At 39.9% G+C, this 26,329-nt stretch overlaps 1 protein-coding gene across 2 annotated transcripts in view; it reads left to right on the top strand.

The window, feature by feature from the left end:
• Positions 1-283: 283 nt before the first annotated feature.
• ppfibp1a (PPFIA binding protein 1a) overlaps positions 284-26,329 on the top strand; it is a 28,600-nt gene continuing 2,554 nt past the window's right edge. For both annotated transcript variants that reach the window (XR_004199866.2, XM_031746351.2), the window contains exons 1-22: positions 284-465; positions 8,694-8,773; positions 10,899-11,104; positions 12,614-12,694; positions 13,698-13,811; positions 13,950-14,060; positions 16,279-16,371; positions 18,413-18,530; positions 19,793-19,854; positions 19,942-20,008; positions 20,597-20,715; positions 20,929-21,002; positions 21,800-21,854; positions 22,471-22,624; positions 23,460-23,595; positions 23,676-23,798; positions 23,960-24,110; positions 24,334-24,442; positions 24,517-24,605; positions 24,747-24,869; positions 24,965-25,090; positions 25,936-26,124. Coding sequence is in view for 1 of the 2 variants with exons in the window: in XM_031746351.2 (XP_031602211.2) it covers positions 8,710-8,773; positions 10,899-11,104; positions 12,614-12,694; positions 13,698-13,811; positions 13,950-14,060; positions 16,279-16,371; positions 18,413-18,530; positions 19,793-19,854; positions 19,942-20,008; positions 20,597-20,715; positions 20,929-21,002; positions 21,800-21,854; positions 22,471-22,624; positions 23,460-23,595; positions 23,676-23,798; positions 23,960-24,110; positions 24,334-24,442; positions 24,517-24,605; positions 24,747-24,869; positions 24,965-25,090; positions 25,936-26,124 (2,364 nt within the window). In the remaining variant the exon portion in view is untranslated. The remainder of the gene's footprint in view (positions 466-8,693; positions 8,774-10,898; positions 11,105-12,613; positions 12,695-13,697; positions 13,812-13,949; positions 14,061-16,278; positions 16,372-18,412; positions 18,531-19,792; positions 19,855-19,941; positions 20,009-20,596; positions 20,716-20,928; positions 21,003-21,799; positions 21,855-22,470; positions 22,625-23,459; positions 23,596-23,675; positions 23,799-23,959; positions 24,111-24,333; positions 24,443-24,516; positions 24,606-24,746; positions 24,870-24,964; positions 25,091-25,935; positions 26,125-26,329) is intronic.

Raw genomic sequence — 26,329 nt, 5'->3', positions numbered from 1 at the left:
TATTAGCCTACAATACGATACTTTCGTAACACTAAGGGCAGAAGATGTTTTTTACTCATTTTATTATCATGAAGATTGAAAAATGAAATTATCAAATGCCACAGATAAAAATTACTGAATTTAAAGCGTTGCTTTGTGGCTTTGTCTCACTGCTGCTTTTTTAGTCTAATTTCAGAGGACATGAGTTTTATTGTGAAGGGCAAAAGCGATTCTTCCTCTGCTAACGGATTTTATGCTTTTATTCTGAAGTCAGGACTTCCTGCACTTTCTTCCTGTGTGGCTTTAACTTGACGACGCACTCTATCGCCTTTTTTAGCTGGACGAAAACTTCATTTCACTGACAAATTCAATGAGAAGGTGAACGCCGACCATGAAGCTCCGTTGAAAGGCGGCCAAAGAGTTTGGAGTAAGCAAACTGGAGACTGCAGGACCCCGTCGTTAAAACTTTTTCTTTGGTCGAAAACTGTAAGTTCACCGAAGTTTAAATGAACTTTTTTTACATTTTTCAAAACAGAGTTACTGTTAACTGTTGACTTTTTCCATTCTTTACTAAAGTGCTTACTTGACTTCTATGTTGTTAAAAAAACGCTAAAGTCATCTTGTTTTCTGTTAAATTGGACTTGAAGCTAAAAACGATGTTGACGTGTTAGCTAACGTATTAACCCAGAGGTGAGCTTTTTTTTTTTTTTTTAACTTTTGCGTATTCATTTGAATATTGAATATATTCCCTATATTAATGGCTATTTAAGATTATACTGCCCATATGGCAGCCTAAAGTTAAATAGCCATAGTTGTGTTGAGGTATTTAAGAGGGGTGAATTTATTTTTATTTTTTTGTGATTTTATAATTAGTATTTTCCTCTGTTTCTACACCATCGGTGAACACTTCCATAGAAAATCTTCCCGGGTCTTACTGTGATATTTCACTGCAGTTTTAAAATTTTATTTAGGATTAAATCACCAGCCCATGCACCACACATGTTTAAATTCCATGTTAACAAAAAACACATGTAGATACTAATAATCCATATAAATGCCATCCATAGAAGTGATAAAGTTATTGGAGACAGTGCATTAGGTAATGATTTTTTTTTTCCAAAGCATTGCAGTTTCTTTTGGTGCTTTTAATTGTGCTAGCTTTGTATGCGAGGACCCTTATTGCATCACATTTTATTAATGTATCCATAAATGTGCAGGCCAACTTATGAATCACTGTCGTGAACCTCCAGTCAGACTCAGTTTGGCGCCCAGCATCATTTAGAAAATGCAGTAGGAGCCAGCACTTTATAGCTGATTCGGGTCCAGTGTCGGCTTTTTTCATCATCAGCCTGAGACTTATGCAGCCTTTGTGTGGGTAAAAGTCTGCAGTGTACTTTTTTTATTCAGGAAAACCCCCACTCCTGAGGCACATGACCCCCTGGCAGTGCTCTACTCTCCCTGTGGTGACGTCTTGGCCTGCAGGCAGAGAACCTAAAACATAACAAAGGATTTTATTTCCCTCTCTGTCAATAACCACATTTGTATTCTCACCTCACTCATTCAGCCAATGATTCGTGTCTCAGAAAACCCATGCTGACGCACACTTGCTTGCACAGCCATATCTGATGTTACAGTGGCATAGTAAAACAAATTTTCCAACTGCTTAGTGATTGTTTAAGAGACACAAATAAGTGTAATCTCCTGGAAGCTTGTTTCCTCAGGCAGCAGGCATGTGTGTGTGTGTGTGTGTGTGTGTGTGTGTGTGTGTGTGTGTGTGTGTGTGTCAGTCAATCAGGACAAAGTCCATTATTGGCCCATGGCAGTAAACTTGCCTTGCAATAAGATTTACATGGCACACTCCCCAAAGTTTTCTAGATTTAGATTTTGTTTTTCTTAAAGCCACGTGTCCAAAAATTCTACCGGGGCCTTTGTATCTCAGGCACCTTCTTCTTCTTCCTTTTTTTTTTTTCCATGATATTTGCATTCCTTGCATTCTTGGTGCAGTTCTCTTGTGGTAGTGTATTTTGAAAGAAGGGAGGTGTCATGTTGAAGCCACATGACATACTGGGATGTTTACATTCTTCTGAAATTAATTATAATGTCTTAATCTAAAACATTTGTCTCACAGGAACAGATTTAAAGGCTCATTCCTCTCTAAATTCAGTAAAATTGACGCTAAAGGCTCCTTTATGATGTGACAGAAGTAATATAGCAGCTCCTGGACTTTCAGCTTTTATTGCAGTGTGTGAAGGGATTGCAGGAAAATTGCAGTATCTTTGCAAGAGGAAGACATTTCCCCAGAATTTGCCAGGAAGCACTTCCTGACAGGACTGAGTGAAGGTCTTCCTGAGTGTAAGGATGCCTCTGTTTCAATCCTGTTTACAGTTTCAGCCCATTTATTGGAAGCGCTTATAATGGCGTGAGTAATACTAGGACTTCTGTGTTACGTTAGTGATAACAAAGGAAACAAACTGTAGTTTTTCTTGGCTTGCTGAGATCTCTTACTCATTTCCTCCAGAGCTTTTCTTTATTTTGTCAATTTATTTTTCCCCTCTAGTTTGAATTCTGCCTGTGATGTAGTTTGGGCCACGTGGAAAAACTGCAATAACTTGGGATCAGAGTCGTGGTGCTACCATGTGAGGCTCTAAAAGACAAAGACTTGTTTGTCGGCAGCTGGTGCTGCAGTGAGAAACACGGCGCTGGTTTAGTGTCTGACGTTTCTATGAAACAACCTGACCTCACAGTAGCCCAGACTGAAAGTTCAATGCACCATCTCTCAGGGGAAGGGTAAACAAAAGGAGGGTGTTTGACTGGAGCTTTTGACGGGGCTTTTTCTTAAATTAGGTGCCACAGGAAGACCAAGAGCCAGGCAGATGGGCCAGAATATTCAATCATAAAATAAAATGCAGTGATGACAACTGGTGTGGAAAAACATTAGGTGCACCCCTGTGCTCCATTGCACAAAAGCCTGCAGATGATTTTTGTACTGAATAAGTTTTTATAAGTCGATTAATGTCTTAGTAACTTTTGTCATTGTTATTAGCTGTCAGTTCAGCTCAGGAGGGTTCAATATCTCTGCAAACTGGAACACAAAGCTTTCTAAATTAAACCAAAAGTGTGTAGTAATGAAATCTGACTGTCATATTTCTCTTGATAATAAGTTCAGTAGCGCTCTGAGGTAGAGAATGGGGATTTAATCAAATCCCACTAAAGCAAATGTTTTAAAAGGAATGGCAGCAATGTAGGTGTATTGGAGACAGCCTGTGTTCAGTTATAGTTTCAGATCTGGTTATATTTGCAGTTTGTCATTTTAATCAAGGGTTATGGTGCTGAAGGAGAAGCAAATGCATTTATTAGATTACTTTTAAAGAAGAAGTAGTCATGAACTTATGGTAGCAAGTTATTTTAAACTTGTTCTGAGACTTGTAACTTAAAGTGTCACACAGTTTACACAACATTTTTGACTCTATCCCATGAGGAAAAATACATGATGATGATTATGAGCAGGTCTAAACTCTTCCTACGACAAACTGGGTTGCAGTACTTCACCTTATGCTGCTTCTTATGCTACAGTCTGAAATGCACATCTGTACCACAGCTGGAGGTAAGTTATAGGAGCACGAGGCACCGGTAGAGGCGTGTGTGTGTTACAGAGACCGACCATTCAGCGTATGGTCAAGTAATCCCAGGCTATTTTCTTTTCAGATGCTTCATCCCTCCCCCCTCCCTCTTCGATATCACTCCAAATCCATCTGGTTGATGTTAAAACCACCTCTCAGCCCCAGAAAAGTCGAGTTTGATTCTCTTACTGATTTGTCTTTCTTTAAAATTGAAAATTTTTTCCGTCAGATGGATTAGATCAGTAGCATTGATTCCTTTTTTTTGAAAAACATTTATTCAAATGGCAAGAGGAGAACAATAAGTGAATGATGTTATTAATGCGGTTTTATGGTGTGGTTTTTATAGTGTTAGATGGCCTCTCAGACCTTCATGCTCCAGATAAAGTACATTCAGATATGTGCAGTGATTTGAAATTATGTCATTTTGAGCACAAAAAAGCTGTTTTTAGGCCTCTGAACTACGGCCCTTTTTAAAATAAAAACTTTAGTTTAGAGTGAACTAAGGTTTGTGAGCAATATATTCGTGATGGATATAAGTGGATATTTGCTTTGTAAAAGTGTATCAAAAGAGCATTGTTCAGTTGAATAGGCTTGGAGTGAAATGTCCACCTCTTTCGTAGAAGTTTACCCTCTGACTGGTCCCGGCAGATATGTACCCCTCCCTAAGCCTGGTTCAGGCAGAGGTCTCTTCCTGTTAAAGAGGAGTATTTCCTCACCACCGTCAACAAATGCTTGCTCATAGAGGGTCATCTGATCACAGTCATCCGATGGGGTTTTCTTTCTAATATTGTACGGTCTTTAACTTAAAATATAAAGGGTAATTGTTGTGAAATCAAGTTAGAGGTTGTCTACGGTTTTGTTTCCCGATGTTGTTTCTCCTGACACTGACGATCAAAGATTATACAACAACCAGCTCGGCGTACAGGGCAAAGAAGTTGGCCTAAGGAAAAGCTACAACCACTTGAAGCTGGCTCTGCATCGTCTCAATATCACCACATTGTCTCAGTATCATCACATCGTCTCAATATATGGGATAACAATGATGCTCAGTCCCACAAAGATGTTTGTGGTCTTGATGGACACTCTTTTTTTTGAGGAAAAATTACCTCAGCAGGACTGAATGTTTGCATGTGTTTTGACTTTCAGGGAAGAATAGACTTTGGGAGCTTTAGTATTTCTAGCACAGGATGGATCATGTGTGATGTCAAAACAAACTACTGTGGTCAACAATGGAGCTCCATGGCACAGAGGAATAGGATATTTCTGGCTCTAGCGGATAGACAATACTTGTTTGTAGAATCAGTTCTTTGCTGCGTTTGGTCTTTTTTTTTTTTTTGCTTGGGGTAAAATCTCTGAACCCATTTGAGTTGTTTCCTTGTATATGACACGCCAGCTTTTGTTTGTTGTTTCTTGTTGGCATTTTATCTTTTCCCTTCATGGGTCAGTTTAAATGTCTTGGGCTTTGACATAATACAGTCCTTGGGGGATTTAGTGTGAAGGAAAGAGGGTCAAAAAGGTCAGCAGGAATGTCACTGCCTGGTATTAGTATTTAGTTTGTGGGAGAACTGGCCTGCTTAGGAATGTATGCCGTCATCACTCCTACGCTTCAGGCATCAGACAATATTATTTCATATGGACCCTTCTTCACAAGGCCACAGATGGACTCTCATCTTTAGGTTTAACTATATTTTTTCATACTTTTTTTGTTTTGTTTTTTTTAAATGGATGACCTGTTCATCACTGATGTGAGTAAAAGTTGAAAATCCCTGGCATTTTAAAGGCTTTGAGTCTAAAGAATGACCAAACCAGTTTTTACGAAAGGCTTCAGTGCCATCTATTTGCTGCATGGCCAGCACAAAATTGACTTCTATTTTCGTGTGCTCATTTAATTCCTGTTTTGACTCTTTTCCAGACATAAATTGACCTGGCATTTTGACTTTCATGGGAATTGTTACTAAATAGGATTTCACATGAAACTCATTCCAGATTTGGTGTGGCTTTTATCACATGACAACACAAAAAGATGGAAATCGCTTTCAAGTACGCAAACACACTGTGATTTATTTTATATTCAAATATTCTCATTCTATTTCATATCTCATATCTCCTCAAGGGACAAAAAATGGGACCATTAAGGACAGCTGAACAGAGCATGAGTTAGGGTGTCTTGTGAATGATTCCATTATTTACATGTTTTTTTTTTAATTTCAAAAAAGTGTTTCCAGCAACAAATATGACTCTTGAGCTATACATTTCCTCCAGAGTTTATTCAAAAAGCATCCTGTTTCCATCAAATCACAGAGTAAAGCATAGTAGTAGCAGTCGTAGTGAGAAGTGCATCGGTGGTGTGCCTCCACCCTCATTCCACTTGGAAACTTTACAGTTTATATGGAAAGCAGGTTGTTATATCTTTAGATGCATGTGTCTGCATAACCAGGGTTCTGTTTAGATTCAAACGTAATGATATGTTGATGTTGTACTACAAATACAGCACTTTGTATGACATTTTGGAACAAACCTACACCCACTTCTCTGCAGTTAAACCAGGCGCCAAAGCACTTAAGGCTCCTTGTTTTAACAGCAGACTGTTGCAGACCCAGCTCACATATTGAGGTCATTGGTCTTAATTAAGCTCTTAATGCCAATTTCTTACCCTACTGGGTATGACACTGTGACCCCACAGAGGGAGGAAATGAGGCGAAGCCACTAGTCCCAACCCCCCCCCACCCCCTTTTTTTTTACTATGCGGTGTCTGAACAAGTGGGGTTACTGTTTTTATGTCGGACAGCTGGGCTCTCTGTGCCATATTGTTTACTATTTCAGTTCCTCTAAATCAGATTTTGTTTGAAGCGATAAGTGCCCAGTGCAAGTAAAAGAGAGACATGTGATAAGTGTTTGAATCCACTGGTCATGGGTATATTGTCCAACTTTGTTATGGAAGTTTGAAATGCCGAGCATGCCGGAGCTACAAGGCCTGAGACCCCTGGGAGAATAGTGCCATTATTTTAGAGAGGAGCCTGGCCATGAGCACTCGTGACTGCCCACTCGCCGGAAATAAGGGCTTCTGGGTAATAAGTCCTGGAAATCACTTTGTTTTTTGTCTCTGAGGCAGCCAGTTTTTTTTTTTTTTTCCTTTTTTGTGTCGCCGACTGCAAGGGTAATTTGATGCAGCAGTCATTTGAAAAGGAAGAATGAGACCTTTTACTGTAACAAGATTAGTGATAACTTAGTTATTTCTTTTTCAAGTGGAAATGTAAATGCATGCATACAGGCAGGCTTTCTGGTTCAAAACAGGCTATTGTGCATCAACAGTGTAATTTCCTTACCAGTAACTATAACAGGGACAAGGGTGGCATCAAAAATATATGTAAAGGACTCTTTAGGGAATTGCCTGATTCACCAGAAATGGCAGTTTACTGTTGTTGTCTTGCTTTTCTTTGCTGCACATGTTAATTTTAGTTGTTTAGACGTGGCATGAACAGTTTGCAAATTTGTCTGCCTACTCTTAGGAAGTGGCTCTCCAGTCCTGTTTTGGATCAAAACATCCCTCCCACCAAGTTCCAGTGTTTTCACCACAGTAGACTTTGAGACCTGGCATTTTAGGGAATACTGACATTCTTGGTTGAAAACTTGTCCAGCTAGTCCAGCGTGTTACATCTGTTATATTTTAAAAACTGTTACTGGGTAACATTAGGAGTGATGGTTGCACAAGAAAAGGGCCAGTGTATGCCCACATTGTTTTTAATGCAATATCAAACAAATAACACGACATATCATAATGTGGACTATTATTTTAAAAAGTATGGGATGCATACAAATCCATATTTTATCCCAAATACAGCATTTTAAAACACTGGTTGTTTAAACTGAGGCATTTTACTATTTCATGAAAAGTATTCTCGTTATTCTCATTATCATTTGAAGGCAGCAACGTATTAAAACACAAAACTTGGGACAGGGACAACAAAAGGCTGGAAGAGTAAGTAGTACTAAAAAGAAACAGCTGGAGGAACCTTTTGGCGCTAACTAAGTTAATTGGCAATGGGTCAGTAACGTCATTGTCTGTATAAAAAGAGCACTTGAGAGAATCAGGTCAAACTCACCTGCCTGCAGTCTAAATCTTTTACCAATTAACAACATTTAGCCATCTTTTTTGGGGGGGGTGGGGGACTGTCTTTGTAACCTATTTTTAGCCATCAAAGTAGCCAAACAAATGCTAGACATTCATCCTTACCCTCGTTAGCCTGATTCTGATTCTCACTTTAACTCTAAAACCAAAGGGTTCAACCCTCAAACAAAGTTATAAGTTTGATACGTAATCATTTTTAATCATTTAGATTGTTTTTAAAAACAAACTGTTTCCAACAAAGATGACTTCAGATGTTTAATCTATTCAGTCTTTGGTTTACTGTGACAAACCAGTCCTTCATTCAAAACTTCTTTTGGAAGAGTAGCTCTCAAAAGCTGGAGTTAAGTCTGCCCATCACACAATCACTTTTTTAACAAGCACAATTGCACACATTCAATGAGTGTGTGCTTACACCTGAGCGTTTTTCAAAACACTGACGTAGGACCAACCCAGATGCTTTCAGGGAAGATTTGTAAACTGTAGCTTCAGAAAATTTGTAGCATTATCCAAATAAACACTGCACTAGTGTCATTAAATTTCTGAATTCTGTGAAGAGAAGCTGTTGGTGCTGTTGTCTTAGGGGCTGTTGATGATGCTGTATGTGGTTTCATGTGGGCATGAAACACCATCTTCATCACACGGTGTATTTAGAAGTTGTAGTTGAGTGCTGTTAAACATCTGTTTAGCCAGATCCAGTTTGAATAGTTGCTTTGATGAAAAGTTGAAGAGCTTTTAGGCAGTAATGGCAAAACGTTTACCTCATATGCAATACTCCAGCAGTTTGGAGGATGGCCACTTTTTAATCTTTTCGATCAAAGTCTGTTTGTGAACTGATAACATAAAAAAGACTGCTGCAGACACCATATTTAGCAGTGATTTGATTTTGAAGTTATAGTTTAATGCCAGTTCCAGCCAAGATCTTTTATGGAGTTTCCCTTTTTTCTTATGCTTGTCTTCTCTTTCAGAACAATTGAACACAAGATGATGTCTGACGCTAGCGAGATGTTGGCAGCAGCCTTGGAGCAAATGGATGGGATCATAGCAGGTAACCACAGTGAACATTTGGACTCTAAGACCTGGGAATAGCACTTTTTCAAGTGGGCATGGTAAGCTATGAGGGTCTAGTCACATCTGGAAATCATTAAATTGCAAATACAAAGTCTAGCGGACAATAACACCGTGTGCCCTCCTCCCACTTTTACCTGCAGTTTAATATAATCCTTCTGAATATACATGAGTCTGAAATGAAGCTGAAACCATGCTTCTAGTGGTCTGCCTCCACTGCATGAAGAATTAAAGTAAGTTTCCATTGTCCCTGCCGTGATGGAAACTAATGATTATTCAAGCTCTGTGAGTTTGGAATATAAACCTCTTGCTTGCGAGCTTTTGGCTGCACTCTGTATATTTGTGCCGCTGCAGATGAGCAGACCAGGCTTCAGTTTTCGAGTCCCTACTTTTCCACTGATGTGTGTAATTATAGCACTGACCTTTCCAATGGGAACGAGACGGCTGATCACATGACATCACCCAGTCCCCACTGTTTCCGCAGAAACCACAGGCATCATCAAGCCCCGGTGCCCTGCTACTGTGGGGGAAGCCGTGATTGTTTGGATATTCGTTTACCTAGCCTAGCTCTTTCTTCGTTACCGTTGAGCATCTTCATTATGGCTGACATTTAAGACAGATGGTATAGAGTGGGCTGAAGCACACGGTGGGAAGATCATGCACTTGAAATCAGTCTGCTGCTGCATTTGCTTCCAAATAAAATGCAGTCGCCACTTATACAGAGAGATTTAATTGTCTTTATTATCTTATATTTTGTCTGATGGACACCATACAAATATTGTTTGCTCAGTATGTTTGCATGATTGTGGTATTCTCGCCACGTCTGCATTAAAGTATCCAAGAAAGTACCTAAAAGTTGTTATGATGCTTTAATTTGCTGAAATGTTTACTTGAGTAGGAGTAAAATGGCTTCAGAGGGAAAACCATGTGAGCTATTTAAGCAAACATAATGGTCTTTGAGAATTTGATGGAGACCCCGATTAAAATGTTCAATGAAACCTGTGAAGAGCTGCACCTGTCAAACAGCTATGTACTTACAGAGTTTTACCTCTGTAGTTGCCAGTGAGTGTCATCCATAACCCTACTCCGATATGGGAGTTGCACATCAACTTTTTTTTGTTTGCGTTTTAAAAAAAAAAACAAAAAACAAAAAAAAAAAAAACAGAGGTCACTTGCAGTACTTGAAAGTCTTTTTGCATCTGTGCAGGCAACTATTAAATCTAGTAGTGTAACCTCGTTTTTGTTTTTGTCGGTTTGTCTCCCTACTCACTGCTGTCATTAAAAATGGTGTCTCTTTGTTGGGGCTGTCTCAAGTTAATCAGATTTTAATTTCTGTTAAAATTTTGGCAAGATAAGAAGTTAATTGAGATGAAAAATGAATAATTTACATAATTGTTTTCCAGAACTGCTCCTGTTTTGACCTTTTAGCACACTTCACGCCTCTAATTCACTCTGTGCCAGTCACCTCGCTAAACTTTTTTTTTTTTTTTTTTTTTTAATAATTAAATGTCATGGAATTAATGAAAAGACAAGGATTTTTTTCTTGAACTTTAATAAATTTTTTCCAAATCATAATCTTATTGACAAAATAATTTTTGGCATAATCGAATACCCCTATTCTGTACATATGCTCTGCGTCTTGCACAAAGCCTTCGAGAGAGAGTACTCTCTCGTGAAAATTCATCAAAAACGTTTTGTTTAATCTCATTACATCATAGAAAAAGAACTGATACATGAGAAATGTGCACAACTATGAAGCAATTATTTTAAAGCAGTTAAAAGGAGCTTTAGTTTCTTTATACACCAGGAGTTAATTCTTCTTTTTATTCTTTTTATCACAATCATTGTTAGATACTGTAACAATGATTATCAGCCCCAAAACAAGCTATATAAATGCTGTAATCTAGTTTGATGTATTTGGTGTTTACAGACTGATATGTTGGTGACTGTTTATAGGAATCAATGCAGTAACAAAGGCAATAGCAATTTTTAATGATTGAAACCAATAATTGGAATATGCAGCTGTATGAAAGCAGATCAAAGACAAATGTAGATTTCATAACAACCTTTATATGTATCTAAATCCTCCCCCTGCACTTCGCCAGGCTCCAAGGCCATGGACTACTCCAACGGGCTGTTTGACTGCCAGTCTCCCACATCGCCTTTCCTCGGTGGCCTTCGGGTCCTTCACCTGCTGGAGGATTTGCGGGCAGCACTGGAGCTGATGGATAATGAGGAGAGGGACAACCTGCGGTGTCAGATTCCTGATTCCACTGCAGAGGGTCTGGCGGAGTGGCTGCACGGACGAATGGTAAAAAGACCCCGTGTAGGGTTCTATCTAGATTTCTTTGTCTGGTCTTTTAGGTTGAAGTGTGATCGAAAAGTGTCATGAATTTCCAAATGAAGACATCTCCATGCACACCTCTGGACCCCTGTGAGCGTGATTGCTGTTTTTAGATCACTGAGTGGACCCCTTGTTGCTCCATGAAGTTTATGAAGTTATGTCATAGATTGAGGTTGCTGATGGAAGCCGTATCTTTGGTTCCATACATAGACTAACACGTAGTTGGTTCACTGCCTCTGTCAAAGATCAGAGGGCGTGACTCAGGTCAAGGGCATGCTTTACTGAAAAAAGTAAAGCAGTCAGTAAAAAGGGAGTTTTTTCGGCCACTGTAATCTCTTGTTCGCTACAAGCCCTACTAGCTAGGTTTGTCTTCCTGTGACTTTGTCCTGATCTCTGAAATTCCAGCTTGCATCACTGGATATGCAAGTGCTCAGATTAGGTTTAAAAGACTGCATCTGTGCTGAAAGTGATCAAGAAGGAGTCTACTTTGATGTGGAACTGAGCTGAATTTAACACCTTGCAGTTACATTTGGGAGCAATAAAGGTTATAAATGCCCCTTGAAGAGACTTTTTCATCATCTGTCTCAGTTGCGTCTTAACCTGTTGAGGTCATTTTGAGTTTATTGCTTTCTTGTTGGATCCATTTGCTCTTAGGTTTGCATCAGGTGCAGTTGATTCACCCGAAGATTACATGTGGATAAGTATGAGGAAATGAAAATGTGCTCTTCTTTTCTTGCTGTCCTGAGCAGAGAGCAAATGTCACTGCAAACCTAAAGGCCGTTGTGTTTTTTGTTTTTTTTAAATTAATTTATTTTTGTATGTGCAGAAATGAGATGTGCATAGTTCATATCTTTGCACAGCGCAGATTTAGCCTGGGATGAATTATCCTCTATGCTTTTCATCTCTTGATTGTGCTCCATTGCCTTTACTGTGACTTTGTTTATACTAGAAGTAATGTTTTGACAGGGTGTGTGAATGATGGATTTTCTATAGGAGCCTCCCTGCAAATAGTTTCCATCATAGAAACTCATGCTGACTCAGTGTGAGGCTCATGTTTTTCTTCCTTCGCTCCCTCTCGTCTCTCCATTTGCGATATTTGAGAAAAGTTTGCTTTTCATTCAATTCTGAAATCACTTTCATGTGAGAACACTGATGACCGTCACATTTTCCTGAAAGTCTTAAAATGCATATCAGTTCATTTCTTCAAGGGTAAACCATGTGACTGTGAGTTATATGTTTATACAAGAAAACAGTGTGCAGTTTATCCATTGGAATATCCATGTAGCTCAAGGCTGTGTATTTCAGTTTGGTACTCCCAGGCAGATCTACATTTCAACATAATTTATATACCTTCTCCTGATTTTATGAGCTCTTATATTAAAAGAAACATTAGCTTAAAGCCTTATTTCACTCGCATTGCAAATGCAACTGTTTGCTCAAACAATACAGATCACTTTGTATCATCTCTTATTTCAGACCAACGTCCACAGCTCCGAAGCAGTCTACCAAGAGCGTCTGTCACGACTTGAGAGTGACAAAGAGTGTCTTATTCTTCAGGTGCGTGAGCAAAGCTCTCTGTCACGGCTGCAAAACAGTCGAGCAATTTGTCTTGAATGTGCAATTAAGTGTTATTGTGGCTATTAGCACTTGTGTAATTAGTGGGATCAAAGAGGTGCTTTCAGTTCTTTTTGTAAGCTTGCAGCATATTGCCAAAAATTAAACAATAGATTTGGAAGAAATCTGGTGGACAGGAACAAATTATTATTTCTCCATTCTTATTTTAAGCCACAGTGTCACCGCATGCGCACTTGATCTAAAAATTGCTTCTTTCTCTACTGAATTCATAAGCTCAGTTCTGTTAGTACAGGTCCAGATATGTTTTTGTTTTTTTGTTTTTTTTCCCCCTCCCAATAGTTGTACCCTTTATTTTAACTGTTAGGCAAATCTGTGCAGGCATTTGAGACTGTTTACATAAAATACACTTTGGTAACTACATTAATGCTAGAGGAGGTCTCAAATAAAATGACACCGTGTCTTTGAGAGAATCTCATAGAACAAAATCAAGATCAAATATATGACATGGAAGTTCAACAGGCTACTTTGGCAGAAAGTGTTACATTGAAAACGCCTTAATCAAGTGCTCATGATTGTGACTCACTTGAAATCCATCCATGGATGATATTTGATTTTAGAGCCGATTACATTTCAGAGCTTTTTCTTGGCCAGACAGATGGTTATGAGTCAAAGAAATTGCCAAGTTCATTAAACAAATAGTTGTTTTCTTTTGTTTTTTGTGTGATTTATCAGTTAGTAGTCAGATTTGGTTACCTTTTAGACAGAGCCAGCTGTTTCCCCCCCCCCCCAATTTCCAGCCTCGGTGTTGAGCGAAACTCGCTGGCTGCTGGCTGTAGTTACATATTTTCCATACAGAGACACATGAGAACAGTGTTGACCACCACACTGACTCTCTGCAAGAAAGTACAAAAGCATATTCCCCCAAAATGTCAACCTAATGTCTCTATGCTTTAAAGGTCATAAAACATGTTTCACTATTGTCTAGGTAAGTGTTTTAACAGACCAGGTGGAGGTGCAAGGTGAAAAGATTCGAGATCTAGACAGCTGTCTTGAGCAACATCGCGAGAAACTCAATGCTACTGAGCAGCTTCTTCAGCAGGTAAGGGCTCTTTCTATACTCACATTGAACGCCACTTAACGGTTGTTTAAGACAGCCGAGACCACCCATTTTGAAACTTTCTTCTTTCCTGGTAATATGTTAGTGCAGCCTTTACTGCATGTGAATGTTGCTCCACAGGAGCTTTTGAACCGGACAGCACTGGAGACCCAGAAGCTGGAGCTTATGACCGAGGTGTCCAGCCTGAAGCTGAAGCTATCTACTGTGGAGAGAGATCACAGAGGCAATGAGGTAGAGCACCTTCCTCAAAATGTAGGCTGTAAAAAGAAGATCGCACTCTAATTCTCAGATGCACCTGCACCTCGTCTAATGTGCCGTGCGACTCTGAATCCTGGCAGCCACCGACTTATTGTTTTAAAGTCACAAAGGTCGGCCTCACTTGGCTGGACTGAGATCTGTCATGTGGTGCAACGTGAACTTCTTTAAGGGTTACAGAAGAAATTTAAACAGTCCTTGTGCTCCAGCAGCTGTTTCCTGCCAGAATCTCCCCCCCACCCACCCATACCCCCTTTCTCCACTCTCACAGGCTAAAAAGCTTTCCACACACTGTGCTTGGAAGCTGGGATATATTATGTGTACTTTCCACGCAGTAAAAGGATATAAATTTTTCCCCCCCTTTTGGTGCCGTTTAGCTTTAAATGAAAACCCTGATTGGCCGTCTTGTCTGTCCTAGTTTTCATGACCTTATAATGTTTTTGTTTAACCTTGAGCAGCTTTTTGACACATTTAAAATCTCACTTCATATTATCAAATCAAACAAACCTATTCTTTCTAAAGAGAAGGTTTGTGTCAAGCATTATGATTTGATTAAAACATATCTAAAGGGGAACTCCTTTTCTTTTTCTTTGGGCTCCATAACACCAGGCGGGTGTAAATGATTAGTAAAAATATAGAGATTTTTATTGATATATTCTATAACACTGTTAGTCAGTATTTGCTGGGCCTATTTTCCTTATAAATATCCAGAATCAAAATGAGTCCAGTTAATTTTCTGTGCACTCCTTTTGTTACAGTGTAAACAGCAACCAATAGCAGCTAATTCTTTCAGACGCTATATGCCAAGAATAACAGAACAGTACAGTAACACATATTCCAAACAAGTGCTAAGAGTGTGCAAACCTCCCCCAAGAAAATTCATTGTCTGGGCAGTATCTGCTTTTAAGGCAATGGTATTGTATTTTGTATATATTCATTTAAGCATACTTTAAGAAGTTTGTAGTACAGTAAAAATCAGACAAGGGTAGCATGACAGATGTTTGCTTTGACTACACTAACATTATGCAGCAGCAGGCAATGTATAATGGGTATTAGTGTGCAGTGTGCAAAGAAGACCTTTAATTCATTCAAACTTCTTCAAGCTAACTTGTTTACAAACAGAATGACACGCATGCACGCAAACTCTACCAAAACCAATAACCTTCTTGTACATCAACATGATGAAAATGCTAAAACAATAGCCGCACAAAATATAGAATATCTTACTGTTTGATGTTGTGACAGAAATACAGAAATCACTATGTTTGTATGTTCTTCTCTCTCACCCTGCTGTTCATTACATCCACTTTAAATTTGGGAGGTGCGTTGGTGGAGACTTGCGTTGGTGGAGACTTGAGGGAAGTGCAGCAGCGAGTTTCGGGTTGTCAGTTTCAGGTCAAAGGAAGTTCATGACATTAATGGATTACTCAAGTTAACCATCACAGCCAAGTACCAAATCTTTAACCAACCCTAGCCCTCAAACCAAGCATCTGGGGGTGTAAGAGAAAAGGGGGACCAAAAAAGTGGATGCATGACATGTTTAGGGGGCATCTGTAAATTGTGGGTACAACAAAATAAACTTGGTTCCACTTTGTCCGAACAGGCTTTGCACTTGTATTATGAAGATGTTATACTTTTCAGGATATTAGCGGAGTGAGACGGTTTAAAAGTCGTCTCTTCTCTGAAACCCCAAACCCTGTTTTCAATACAAATGAAGATGATTTAAACAAGAAGTAATCAAATATTTTCTGTGTACCAGAAATTCTTGTGCTGGCAGAAACCCCCCCAAAAGAAATTAAAGTGTTTGGATAAATTTTCCATTCAAGCATGTCCTCCTTGAAGAATGAAGGGTTTAGAATCACGGAAAAAGTAAATACACATTGCATTTAAAGTCAGTTTCCCAGGCCTCCTACACTGTTGCTGATTGGGATAAAAGGAGTTTCACATTAATTAACCGTGACCCTTCCCTTAAGTCTAGGATTTGTCTCCATGTGTAGACTGAGCTCCTCATATTCCCTCCTGAGAGACATCAGTCTGAAAATAATGTTGATGCCTTTGGCAAGAATTCTCCTTCTGCTGAAGAAGGGGAGACAAAAAAACAGACATCTCTCCCACACACAGTCTCCACGAAGCTCTCCAGTTCAGGTTTGTATCAGAGTTTAGCGGTTAATGGGAGTTCTGTTTTCCTCCCCAGGGCTTGTACCAGGAAGTGACGGACCTGCAGTTCAGGGTGACTGATATAGAGAATGAAAGAGTGCAGTGTGAGAAGAAACTCAAAGCTACCAAAGTGAGTGTTTGTAGTTCACATCCATTCAGCAAACAGCTTTGTAATTGACCATAACAGGAGATCTGAATATGTTTTAATCTTTTGAAATGCATCATTACATGTTTAAATCCTTCTGATTTTCCCCGTGACATTTTTCTCTGCTTATTCTTGCTCTCCACCCCTCTTCTATTCGGCTTCCGCTTTTCATTTCTTCTGTTATGTTAACATCTTTCTGCAACATGTTAACCTGTCAAGCGTCCAAAGTGGAACATTGGTCGGTTCACTGGACTTGAGGTGAAGGTTTAATCTCCAGCCCTTTTTTTTTTTTTTTTTTTTTTTTTTCTTCTTCTTCTTCTTCTTCTTCTTCTTTCTGGCCCTTAAGATCCTCTAAGCCTGCGCTCCTCCTTCACTGCTGCGCACTGATTTCCTGACTTTCACCACACTTGCTGTAAGTGCTCCCACCAGTACTACCGGTTATTGGATTTCCTGTAAAATCCTGTATTAACTTTTTGTTCTCTACACCTGTAGAGCAACATAAATGTTGACAGAAGCATTGCTAATCAGCAAGTGTCTTTTTTTTTTTTTTTTTTTTTTTTGAGTTTGCGTAGGGGGACGGGATATTTATCCATTTATAAATCTGCACATCTTGTAAATTTTCTATATTAAAGTAGTTGAGTTTTTAATTAGTAGTTTTTGTGTGAGATACTAGTCTGCATGCTGACTGTTATGCAATTTGTTGATTAGTTTGAGTTTGCGCTGAATCACATCACTTGTGCCACAGTGTGTTAAACAGGTTGTTCAGTTTGCAGTGTTTTGGTAACGTAGCTCGCCACTTATTCTACATATAACATTCAGTTTACCTGAGCATGTGAATTTGGACACGTTTCTATGGAGAAACGTGTCAGAGTTTCATTTATTTTGCAGGTATTTAGTTGTCGTTTTCCAAATCATTGAACTTATGTAAATATTCATCTGATGGAGCCAATAGTTGAAAAACAAGACTGTCTCAAGTTATATGACATTAATGTGTACATGTATTTTCAAGGGGCTTAATCACTTTAGTCTAGTCTATACATAGACTGTAGATAAAGGGTGGACTTGCCGCTCTGACCTCACTCAACGGGTCAGTAAGCTACGGTTTTTGAAGACCAAGGTCAGCAAGCTGACTGACCTTGTTTTTGGAAGCCAGATGGGAGCCCACTTGGATGAGAACATTGAGTTTAAAGTCATCAGCTAAATGCAAATTTCTGGTGCAGTGGTTGTCTCTGCAGAGGTATTTGCCTGCGCAAAGAGATTTGCAAACTATCTACACACGCTTTGTGCAGTCCTCAAATAACCCAGTAGTATGTAGCTTCATGTGGATGATGCTGTACATGGTAAGTGACAGCGCAGTTCACCACAAACAGGACAACCTTAAAACAGTCTCCCGCTAAGGTAAAAAAGAATACAGAATTAATGGCTGCAGAGAAAGCTTTTCTTGTTTAACATTCTTCTCCTTAAGCTCCTCGTATGTTATAACTTTTCCTTTTTTTTTTTTGTGGCTGGCAAGACCAACAGTAGCACAAGCAAGAGTAGCCCACGGACTACGTGTTTGTGACACTGCCCCCTGGTGATGGGCAACGGATACAGCATGTAGACGATGATCTGTGAAGCTATCTGTAGGCTGTGCACAGGACCAATGCAGAGATGATATATCCTCTAAAGACTATTTAGACAATAGTCTTGCTAACCAATCTAGCAATGATTCATATTGTTGGAAGTAATGTTATACAGACAGCCAGTGGCACCCACCTGTTAATCAAAGTGAATGCACTCCTAATAACTCATGATCTATAGCAAGGTAAATAACATTTTAATTGCATGCAGCTCTCAGGCATCATTTTTTTAAACAATTTGTTGCTTAAGAGTCACCCTAAAGTTGCTGTGCCTCTAATAATTTAACTTAAGCATTCCACACAAGCATACCTTTCTTTCCAGATTGTTTAATGCATTAGATACTTTTCTGTGCTTCCTAGTATTAAATGCTGCAGATAAATTATGGCTTTGTCAACCCTCATTATAGGAGGAGCTGCAGCTTCTGCAGAGGGAGCTGGAGGAGCGAGAGTTAGAGCTGAGGAGGTTGAAGGATGAGGGCAGACTGAAGGTGGAGAGCCACAACAGAGCTGAGGGGGCAGAAAGAGGTGGGAGCTGTTTTTAATAACTGTCATGTTCTATTTCATGCACTTCAGTTCCAAAATTGGCTTCAGGATTAGAAAAATAGACATTTTCCATTCCAGCAACACTATATCCACCTTTAGAAGCCTTACCAGACAAATATCACACAGCTTTCGTCTGGATTTCTCCATTACTTTTTTTTTTTTTAAGTATCTTACATTTCACAGACAGTCTGAGGTAATTTGAACCTGATTTTCGTTTTTTAACTTCTTATCTGTCTGTCTGTACGATCCATACCAAGCACATCACTATTTTACTCCTTCCACCCCCACAATTGACCTTATCTTATCCACTCTGATGGAGGAATGTTGTGCTTCTGTCATGCTGGCCTGTCTGTAAACATGTTCTGTGTAGTAAAATCTAAAGACAGGAAGGCTTTTGTTTTGTCTTCAGCCATCTCGGCATGGAGGCACAACAAATCCATCAGAAGTTAGAAATGAAGCAGGCTAGAAAAATAAATGAGGAACTCAGTTAACGTGCAATTGGGAAACTTGCAGAGAATAAATGTGCATGCTGCTGACCTCGCTGGCACAAGATTCGAGGCGAAGGTGATTTGATGAGCAACAGGCTTTTCTTAAGTTGAGACATTTAAGTGGAGTAAATGATGCTCACACACAGAGCTTGAACTCTTCAGGGCAGTAGGACAAACAGTGAAGACGCCAAAGTTTCACCTTAAAAAGTTATTAGTGGTGTTTTAAATGGTTTGTTTGCACAGCACAGGCTAGAAGTCTCACATACAGTAATTTTAAGTGGGCCAACATTTGCCCTCCAAACCAGATCTGACACAACCTCGCCCGAGGGAATAATCTTGCTCTTGAGCTGCTAGATCTGCCTGTTTTGCTGTTGGTTGTGTCTGTGGGTCAGCAGCCCCACTACGCTGGTGTGGCTGCTGGTGGTGAAGAATGCAAGAAATTATACAACATATCAGCCTGTGCACATTTTTAGTTCATTAGGTTTGGATTACGTTATCAAGTGGTTGGGGTGTGCATTTAATTGTGTGGTGTTGCTTGAAAAAACAGACACAGTCCTTGTGTTTGTTAATTTGTAGCGATAACTAAATCAAGAGTTCATTGCAAGCTGAAACAAGAGCCCTTCTGACCAGTACACTGTGCCCCAGTGGCTTCATTATTTCTGGTTTCTGTTGGCTGCTTTCAGAGCCCGCAGGAGCTGATGTTTAAATGTTCACAAGTATAAAGCATCTTTTTTCTTTTTCTTCTTCTTTCTCCAGATACTGAAATGTTGAAGATGAAGAGGGTTTTAGAGTCGCTGACGTCAGAGAACGATGAGAAGGTAGTGTGCAGTGCGTCAGCAGCTCAGCAGCAGCTTTAACTCACTTCGAGTCATCATTGTAATGACATAATGTGTGTCTGTCTCCAGGAACGAAGGATTAAAGAGCTGGAGGAGTCCCTTAAAAAGTGCAAAAAGATGCAGGAGCTGGTCAAAGGTCAGAAAATCTAATCTCATAAATTTCAAATGTGCTCACAGTAATATTTACAGTTTTGTTGTTAAAACTACTTATGCACTGAGTCGAAGCTGGATTTAAAACACATTTATAGCTCTTTAAGAACCAAAAGAGCTATAAGTGTTCAAAATAAACATGTAAAACACCCAATTCTCCAAATTTAAGAGAAACAGTTTTTGACCCCCAAAACCTGTTGGCAGTAGAAAAAGACATCTTTTCTTTTGAATAGTAATTACTGAAAAGCTCTGGTGTACTTCACAGCAAAGAGGGAGCTTTTCACAAGACTTCCTTTCTGTTTCTATCCATGATTATTTTTGTAGAGCTGCAAGACTTGTGTTGCCATTACAAATACATTTTCTCTCACTGTCAAAGTATTTGTAACTAAAGTAAATGCAAAAAGCACCCCAAAACTGCCTGTTTGACTGTTAAAAGCCCCCATGTTCTTGTACTTTTATCCACAATGTTGGAATGCTTTTAACACTGCCAATGAACCTTGAAAAGGTAAGAATGATGTCGGTGGTTTTGTGCTTTATGGCGTCCCCGCTGACTGCCCTGACTGTGCTCTCTCAGAGAAGCTGAATGAAGATGACTATCACGATATCCCAGATGATCCCTCGGTCTCTGCAGCCATGGAGGTTGATCAGGTCACTGTGGAGTTGGAGGGGGAGGCAGGAAGGAGCTTGGGCGAGGTAAACACAACCTCTATCAAAACAGTTCTGACACAGGATGAACCCCAGACTGTGGACTTCCTTTATAAAAACTCAGTTTTGGCCTCCCACTCTGAAATTGTGTCTGCCAGGAATTCAGAGCTTTGGTTCTTGCTGTTCTGTTTGTTGGTGTGGGTGCATGTTCTGCTTTAGGAAAATGTGTTTGCTTCATCGTGCTCTTATCTGTTGTCTCAGTCTGTTCCATGCATAGCGGTGCTCTCTGAAATGAACGAACTGGATAGAGAGCGACAGCTTCAGGCAGCCGGAAGGTAAAACTCAAGCTTTCACACCTGATTGCTGTAATTAAAAGACACCCTTCTTTTTCTACTTTATTTAGTTTCATGGGTCAAATGAAGTAATTTCCATTTTGTGCACAAATATCAGTCTAGTTCTAGGTGATGTCTGGGACCTTTAACCTAATCAGCAAAACATCAGCTTGAATAAATTTAGATTGTATAAAGGAGGTGGTGTGTTGGCGATGCTATTTGCTTTTAGTGACGCAGCGTCAAAGTGTAAAAAGTTAATAGTGTTTGCTGTTGTCGCTGAAATTATTCAGTAGTTTGAGTCCATTTCTTTCATCCCTGCATTAGACCTTGGTGTGATTAGACCTTTAAGGTGGGAATCTGAGGCTACACAGATTTCCATACCAGTAACAAAAATAAAGGTGAAATTTGTACCGCACAGCATTTACAACAGGACTGAGTGGAGTTGGGAAGATTTGTGCCAACATAAAAGGTCTAATCAAGGAACCGATGTGAAAACACCTGTGTGGGTGTACTTTGAGTGAGCAAAGGCTTTAAGCGGAACACTTCTTAGGTACATCGAATTTAAATGACTCTGTGTAACAATTGCTGCTAATGTCTGGTTAGCAGAATAGTAATTTAATGCATTCTTCTGATTACACCTTCACAAATTTCATTTTTTCCTTTCTTTTGGTTGATTTTTTTTAACACATTAATTTTAATTATGTAATATTACTTCTACTTGATGTTAAGAACATTTCTAGATTATTAAACCATTTTTTTAGCCTGTGCTTGAGGCTGAATTCTCATTGTTGTGATTTCAGTACCTTAGACGTCCCAGAGCCAAGCAGCTCAGCTGGAACCAGCAGCACTGATCAAGTAAGACAAGGCTATCTCTGGGTGTCTGTGAAGGTTCTCAGTCATCCAGGTCATCGTAGTCTAAGGAGCTTGGAAAGAAAAGCGTCTGGACTTCTTTAAGTTGCTTGAAGACGTTTCACCTCTCATCCGAGAAGCTTCTTCAGTTCTAAGGGTCAAATGGTGGAGAGTCCCAGATTTAAACCCAGTGGGAGTATCCCCCCCAAAGAGGGGCAAAAGGACTGGGACTGGGATTCTCCACCATTTGACCCTTAGAACTGAAGAAGCTTCTCGGAGGAGAGGTGAAACGTCTTCAAGCAACTTAAAGAAGTCCAGACGCTTTTCTTTCCAAGCTCCTTACACAAGGCTATCTCTGATGTGCTCTGGCTGATTATACTGTTATACTTATTAGAATTGTTATTATTATTTCTATAATAATATTCTATTGTTATATCAAAAATACTTGGTAGAATAATTAGTAGAATAGATCTTCCTTGTTATGAATGATTAGCGCCAGACACAGGGTCCTGTGTGTAAGCTTGTCCTCCTCTGACACCTAGTGGTTAAACATGCAGCTGCTTTTTTCCTGTGATTTGTAATTTAATTCTTTTGTATATTGTTTTTTTTTCCCTCCTCATAGGGCCTAAATAAAACAGGACCTAGTTCCTCTTCTCCAGCTAAAGGAAACGCCACAAGCGAGGGGAATTTTGGTACCAAGAAAGCCCGCGCTTCATTCGGCCGGGGCTTCTTCAAACTACGTGGAGGCAAGCAGACGGGCAGCGCCCCGAACCTCGGTGAGCTTTGCCATCTTGTAGAAGGCATTTGGGTTTTTTTTTTTCTGTATTTGTTTGTGTGTGTTTTATTTTATTACTTATGTTCATGTTTCCTTCATGGCTCTGTAAATTGTGAAGATCGCACCCGGAGTGCCAGTGCACCTGTGTTAGGTACAGTGAAGCAGAGTGGCCTTTTTGGCCTGCAGCATGGCAGCTCTGGGTGAGACGGCTGGATGAACTGAAGCCAGCACTGACACGACAATGTAAACATTTTTTACATGAATCCCTGTCATGCTGGTCTTTGATAGAAACACTCTCCTAAAAAATGAGTGTTTCCCAACTTTGTTGTTGCTGTTGTTTGTGACATCTTATAACATGTTTATGAGTTTATAAATATAATTGTTTTCTCTTTCACTGTTTCAATATTTATATCTTAAAGATCTGAAGAGATAAAACCAGACTGAGTTGCAAGAAAAGTTGGAAACCACTAATGAAAAGCTTTTTTTTTTTTTTTTTTTTTTTATTGGGATTTCTTTTTTTTCTTCTCTCAGCCATTGGCTTGCACCTTACTCTGACATGTTTCTATCAAAGATATCACAAAAACATCCAGTTGTCTTTTATCCATGACATTAAACCATCTGCAATTATGCCGTTTTTAGTGTTTTTCCAGGTTTAATTTCTTTTGCATTACTTATTTGTAAATGAGTAGATGTTTGCATGTGTGATGCTTCTCCAGTTTGTGTTGCTTTCGTCCTGTTTGAATCCAGAGATCTCTGGAATATCTGTGCTCACGGTGGTTGGTCATCCATGCTTGCTCCAGCTTGTATGGTTTCACATGTGTATTTAACTTTCACAGCTGAGACGGAGCACAAAGGCACAGAGCACCTCGACTTGGCCGGTGCTCCTCCCCGGAAATCCCACGATAAATCACCTCCAACGTCCTCGCCCGAAACCAAGAAGAAGTCCAAAGGGTTCAAGAGATTCTTTGGCAGGTAACACTCAGCGACGCGTCGTCGGTGTTTGAACTGGAGGAAATGTATCTTTGATCGTTTCTAATGTAATTGCGATGCAGGTTAAAGAGGAGCCACTCTACCTCCTTCAACCTCGATGATGCGGCCGAGATGGAGTTCAGAAGGGGTGGGGTCAGAGCTACAGCCGGTCCCAGACTTGGCTGGTCACATGACACCAAACAAATGTAGGCGTTCAAAAACCGTTTTAGAACATGTAATTTATAAACCTAATTAAAATGTTATTTTATTAATTATTAACTGCTGGATATAAAGGCAAAACTACAAAGTGTTTTTTCCTATTTGAGGGTTTTAAGAATGCTGCTTATCGATGTTCGTTCTCTCTCAGTGCTGTTGATCTTCCTTTCTCACGGTGGAGCAAAGAGGAAGTTTGTGCGTGGCTTCATGAGCAGGGCCTCGGGTTTTATGTCGCGCAGGGTCAGAGCTGGATCAAATCAGGACAAACGTTACTGCAAGCATCACAGCATGACTTGGAGAAGGTAACAGTGACAGCAGTGGAAACATTTTTTTTACATATACATTTTTTTTTTTTTATCTTTGTACTTTTAGTGCTTATAAACTTATATATATTTTTAAGAATAAATGAAGAAACAAGTCTGTAATTATGCCACTTCATCTGAATTGTCCTAAAGGAGATCAAATACAAGATTTGCTAAATTTGTACTAAAACAGGCAGAATAAACGTCACACTTCATGTTTCAGGAGCTGGGCGTGAAGCACCCTCTGCACAGGAAGAAGCTGCAGCTGGCCCTGCAGGCTGTCGGATCAGAAGAAGATCTGAAGGGCAAACTAGACCACAACTGGGTGACGAGTGAGTGCCGTCATCTCACGGCCTGCACGTATCATCTCCATTAGCTTTGATTCAAACAGGCTGTTTGTTTTCAGGATGGCTGGATGACATTGGTCTCCCGCAGTACAAAAGTCACTTTGATGAGGCTCGAATTGATGGACGCATGCTGCACTACATGACAGTGGTGAGCTCCGCTCAGCTTTCAGATTTACTCTTATTAAAAAGTTCAAAAATAGCTGTTCTTTCATATTCTGTCTGATTTTTGTATGAATAAGTCATTCGACAGGTGACGTGTGTAGATGGTAACTCTTTGTTGTTATCCCAGGAGGACCTGCTGTCTCTGAAGGTTGGCAGTGTTCTCCATCACCTCAGCATCAAGAGGGCCATCCAGGTCCTCCGCCTCAACTCTTACGACCCCAACTGTCTCAGACGCCGTCCCTCTGATGAGGTATCACGCAGAAGTCCCAACCCGCCCTTCTCTTTTGCTTTAAACCCGTCATTTTTTTTTTTTTTAATTATCAATTTTATTCCCTCGTCATCCAGAGCAACGTGACACCAGCAGAGATCTCGCAGTGGACCAACCACAGAGTGATGGAGTGGCTCCGCTCCGTGGACCTGGCGGAATATGCCCCCAACCTGAGGGGGAGTGGTGTTCACGGAGGGCTGATGGTGAGCATTACATACACAAAAATAAACACAGGAGACAGAATAAACTGTGGAAACTGCAAATTGGAGGTCACAAAATGTGTAATAGAGACTGTAAAGAGCTGAAGAAGCAGTGCATTCATCAGGTTTAAGTAAGCTGTTCCACCCAAGATCATTTTTCCTCGAGTCACTGGTGCTGCATATTTCTTTTATTTAATCAAACTAAATGGAGCCGGCTTTGGTGCTCATTGTGCAGGAAATGCATTCAAAGAAACTTGGCAGCAGTTATAAAAAGGTTACTGGGGAAAAAACTCCACAAACCTAAGTATGAGCAGTTTCATGTAGGAACTACTTTCTTTCTAGTGTCTAACAACCAACAAACTAAAAGGAAACGTTACAGCTCAGCTGAGAGGGACGTCATAAATGTTTAGATGCCTTCAGTCTCATTAGTTTGAGCATTTCATTGCAGGAGAATGAATTCTTTCTTGTGATATGCTTTGCATAACTGCATCAGAAAATAATTCCTATACAAGACTACTCAAAGCAAAGGAAAAGACTTCATGACAGGGAAATACATAATTGAGGTGAACTGTCTTTAAAGCTTTAGACAGTAGTGATAAATAGAGTTTATCACTTCACTAGCAAAGAGCACACGGTGAACTGCCTACATTTCTGACTTTAAGCTTCTGTCTTTTAACAAATATCTGGTGCCAGTAAATAAATGTAAGACCCTTTGTTTTTTTTCATGCTCACAACAAATCATCTGGAATCACATTAATAAATGATTAAGTCCCCTCTGCTGCTCTGCGTCATACATATTTTTATTTTTTTGACCTTGCACCGCGATGTTTCATCTGCCTGTTCTGAAGGTGTTGGAGCCTCGATTCAATGTGGAAGCACTCGCCCTTCTGCTCAACATCCCTCCCAACAAAACCCTGCTGAGACGCCACCTGGCCACCCATTTCCACCTGCTCATTGGCTCCGAGGCGCAGCGGCTCAAACAGGACTGTCTGGAAAACCCAGACTACACTGTCCTCACAGCAACCGCCAAGGTCAAGGTAACTGCACGCTGTTTCACAACAAACCCTCCCTGCTACAGAGAGGAACTTTTCCTTTTTGCAGACTCTAAACAGATGAGCGGTACCAAAACTGGCAAACCAAAAGTAAAAAAGTAAACCTGGCAAAAAAAAGCCTCTCAATTCTTACAGATCTGAAGTTCTCTGTGTTTTCACCTCTTTGGGCAGCAGGCTGGATTTAAAGCAT

Source organism: Oreochromis aureus, linkage group 17 (genome assembly GCF_013358895.1).
Source record: "Oreochromis aureus strain Israel breed Guangdong linkage group 17, ZZ_aureus, whole genome shotgun sequence".
Taxonomy (NCBI): Eukaryota; Metazoa; Chordata; class Actinopteri; order Cichliformes; family Cichlidae; genus Oreochromis; species Oreochromis aureus.
This window is presented reverse-complemented; position numbering and strand designations above follow the sequence as displayed.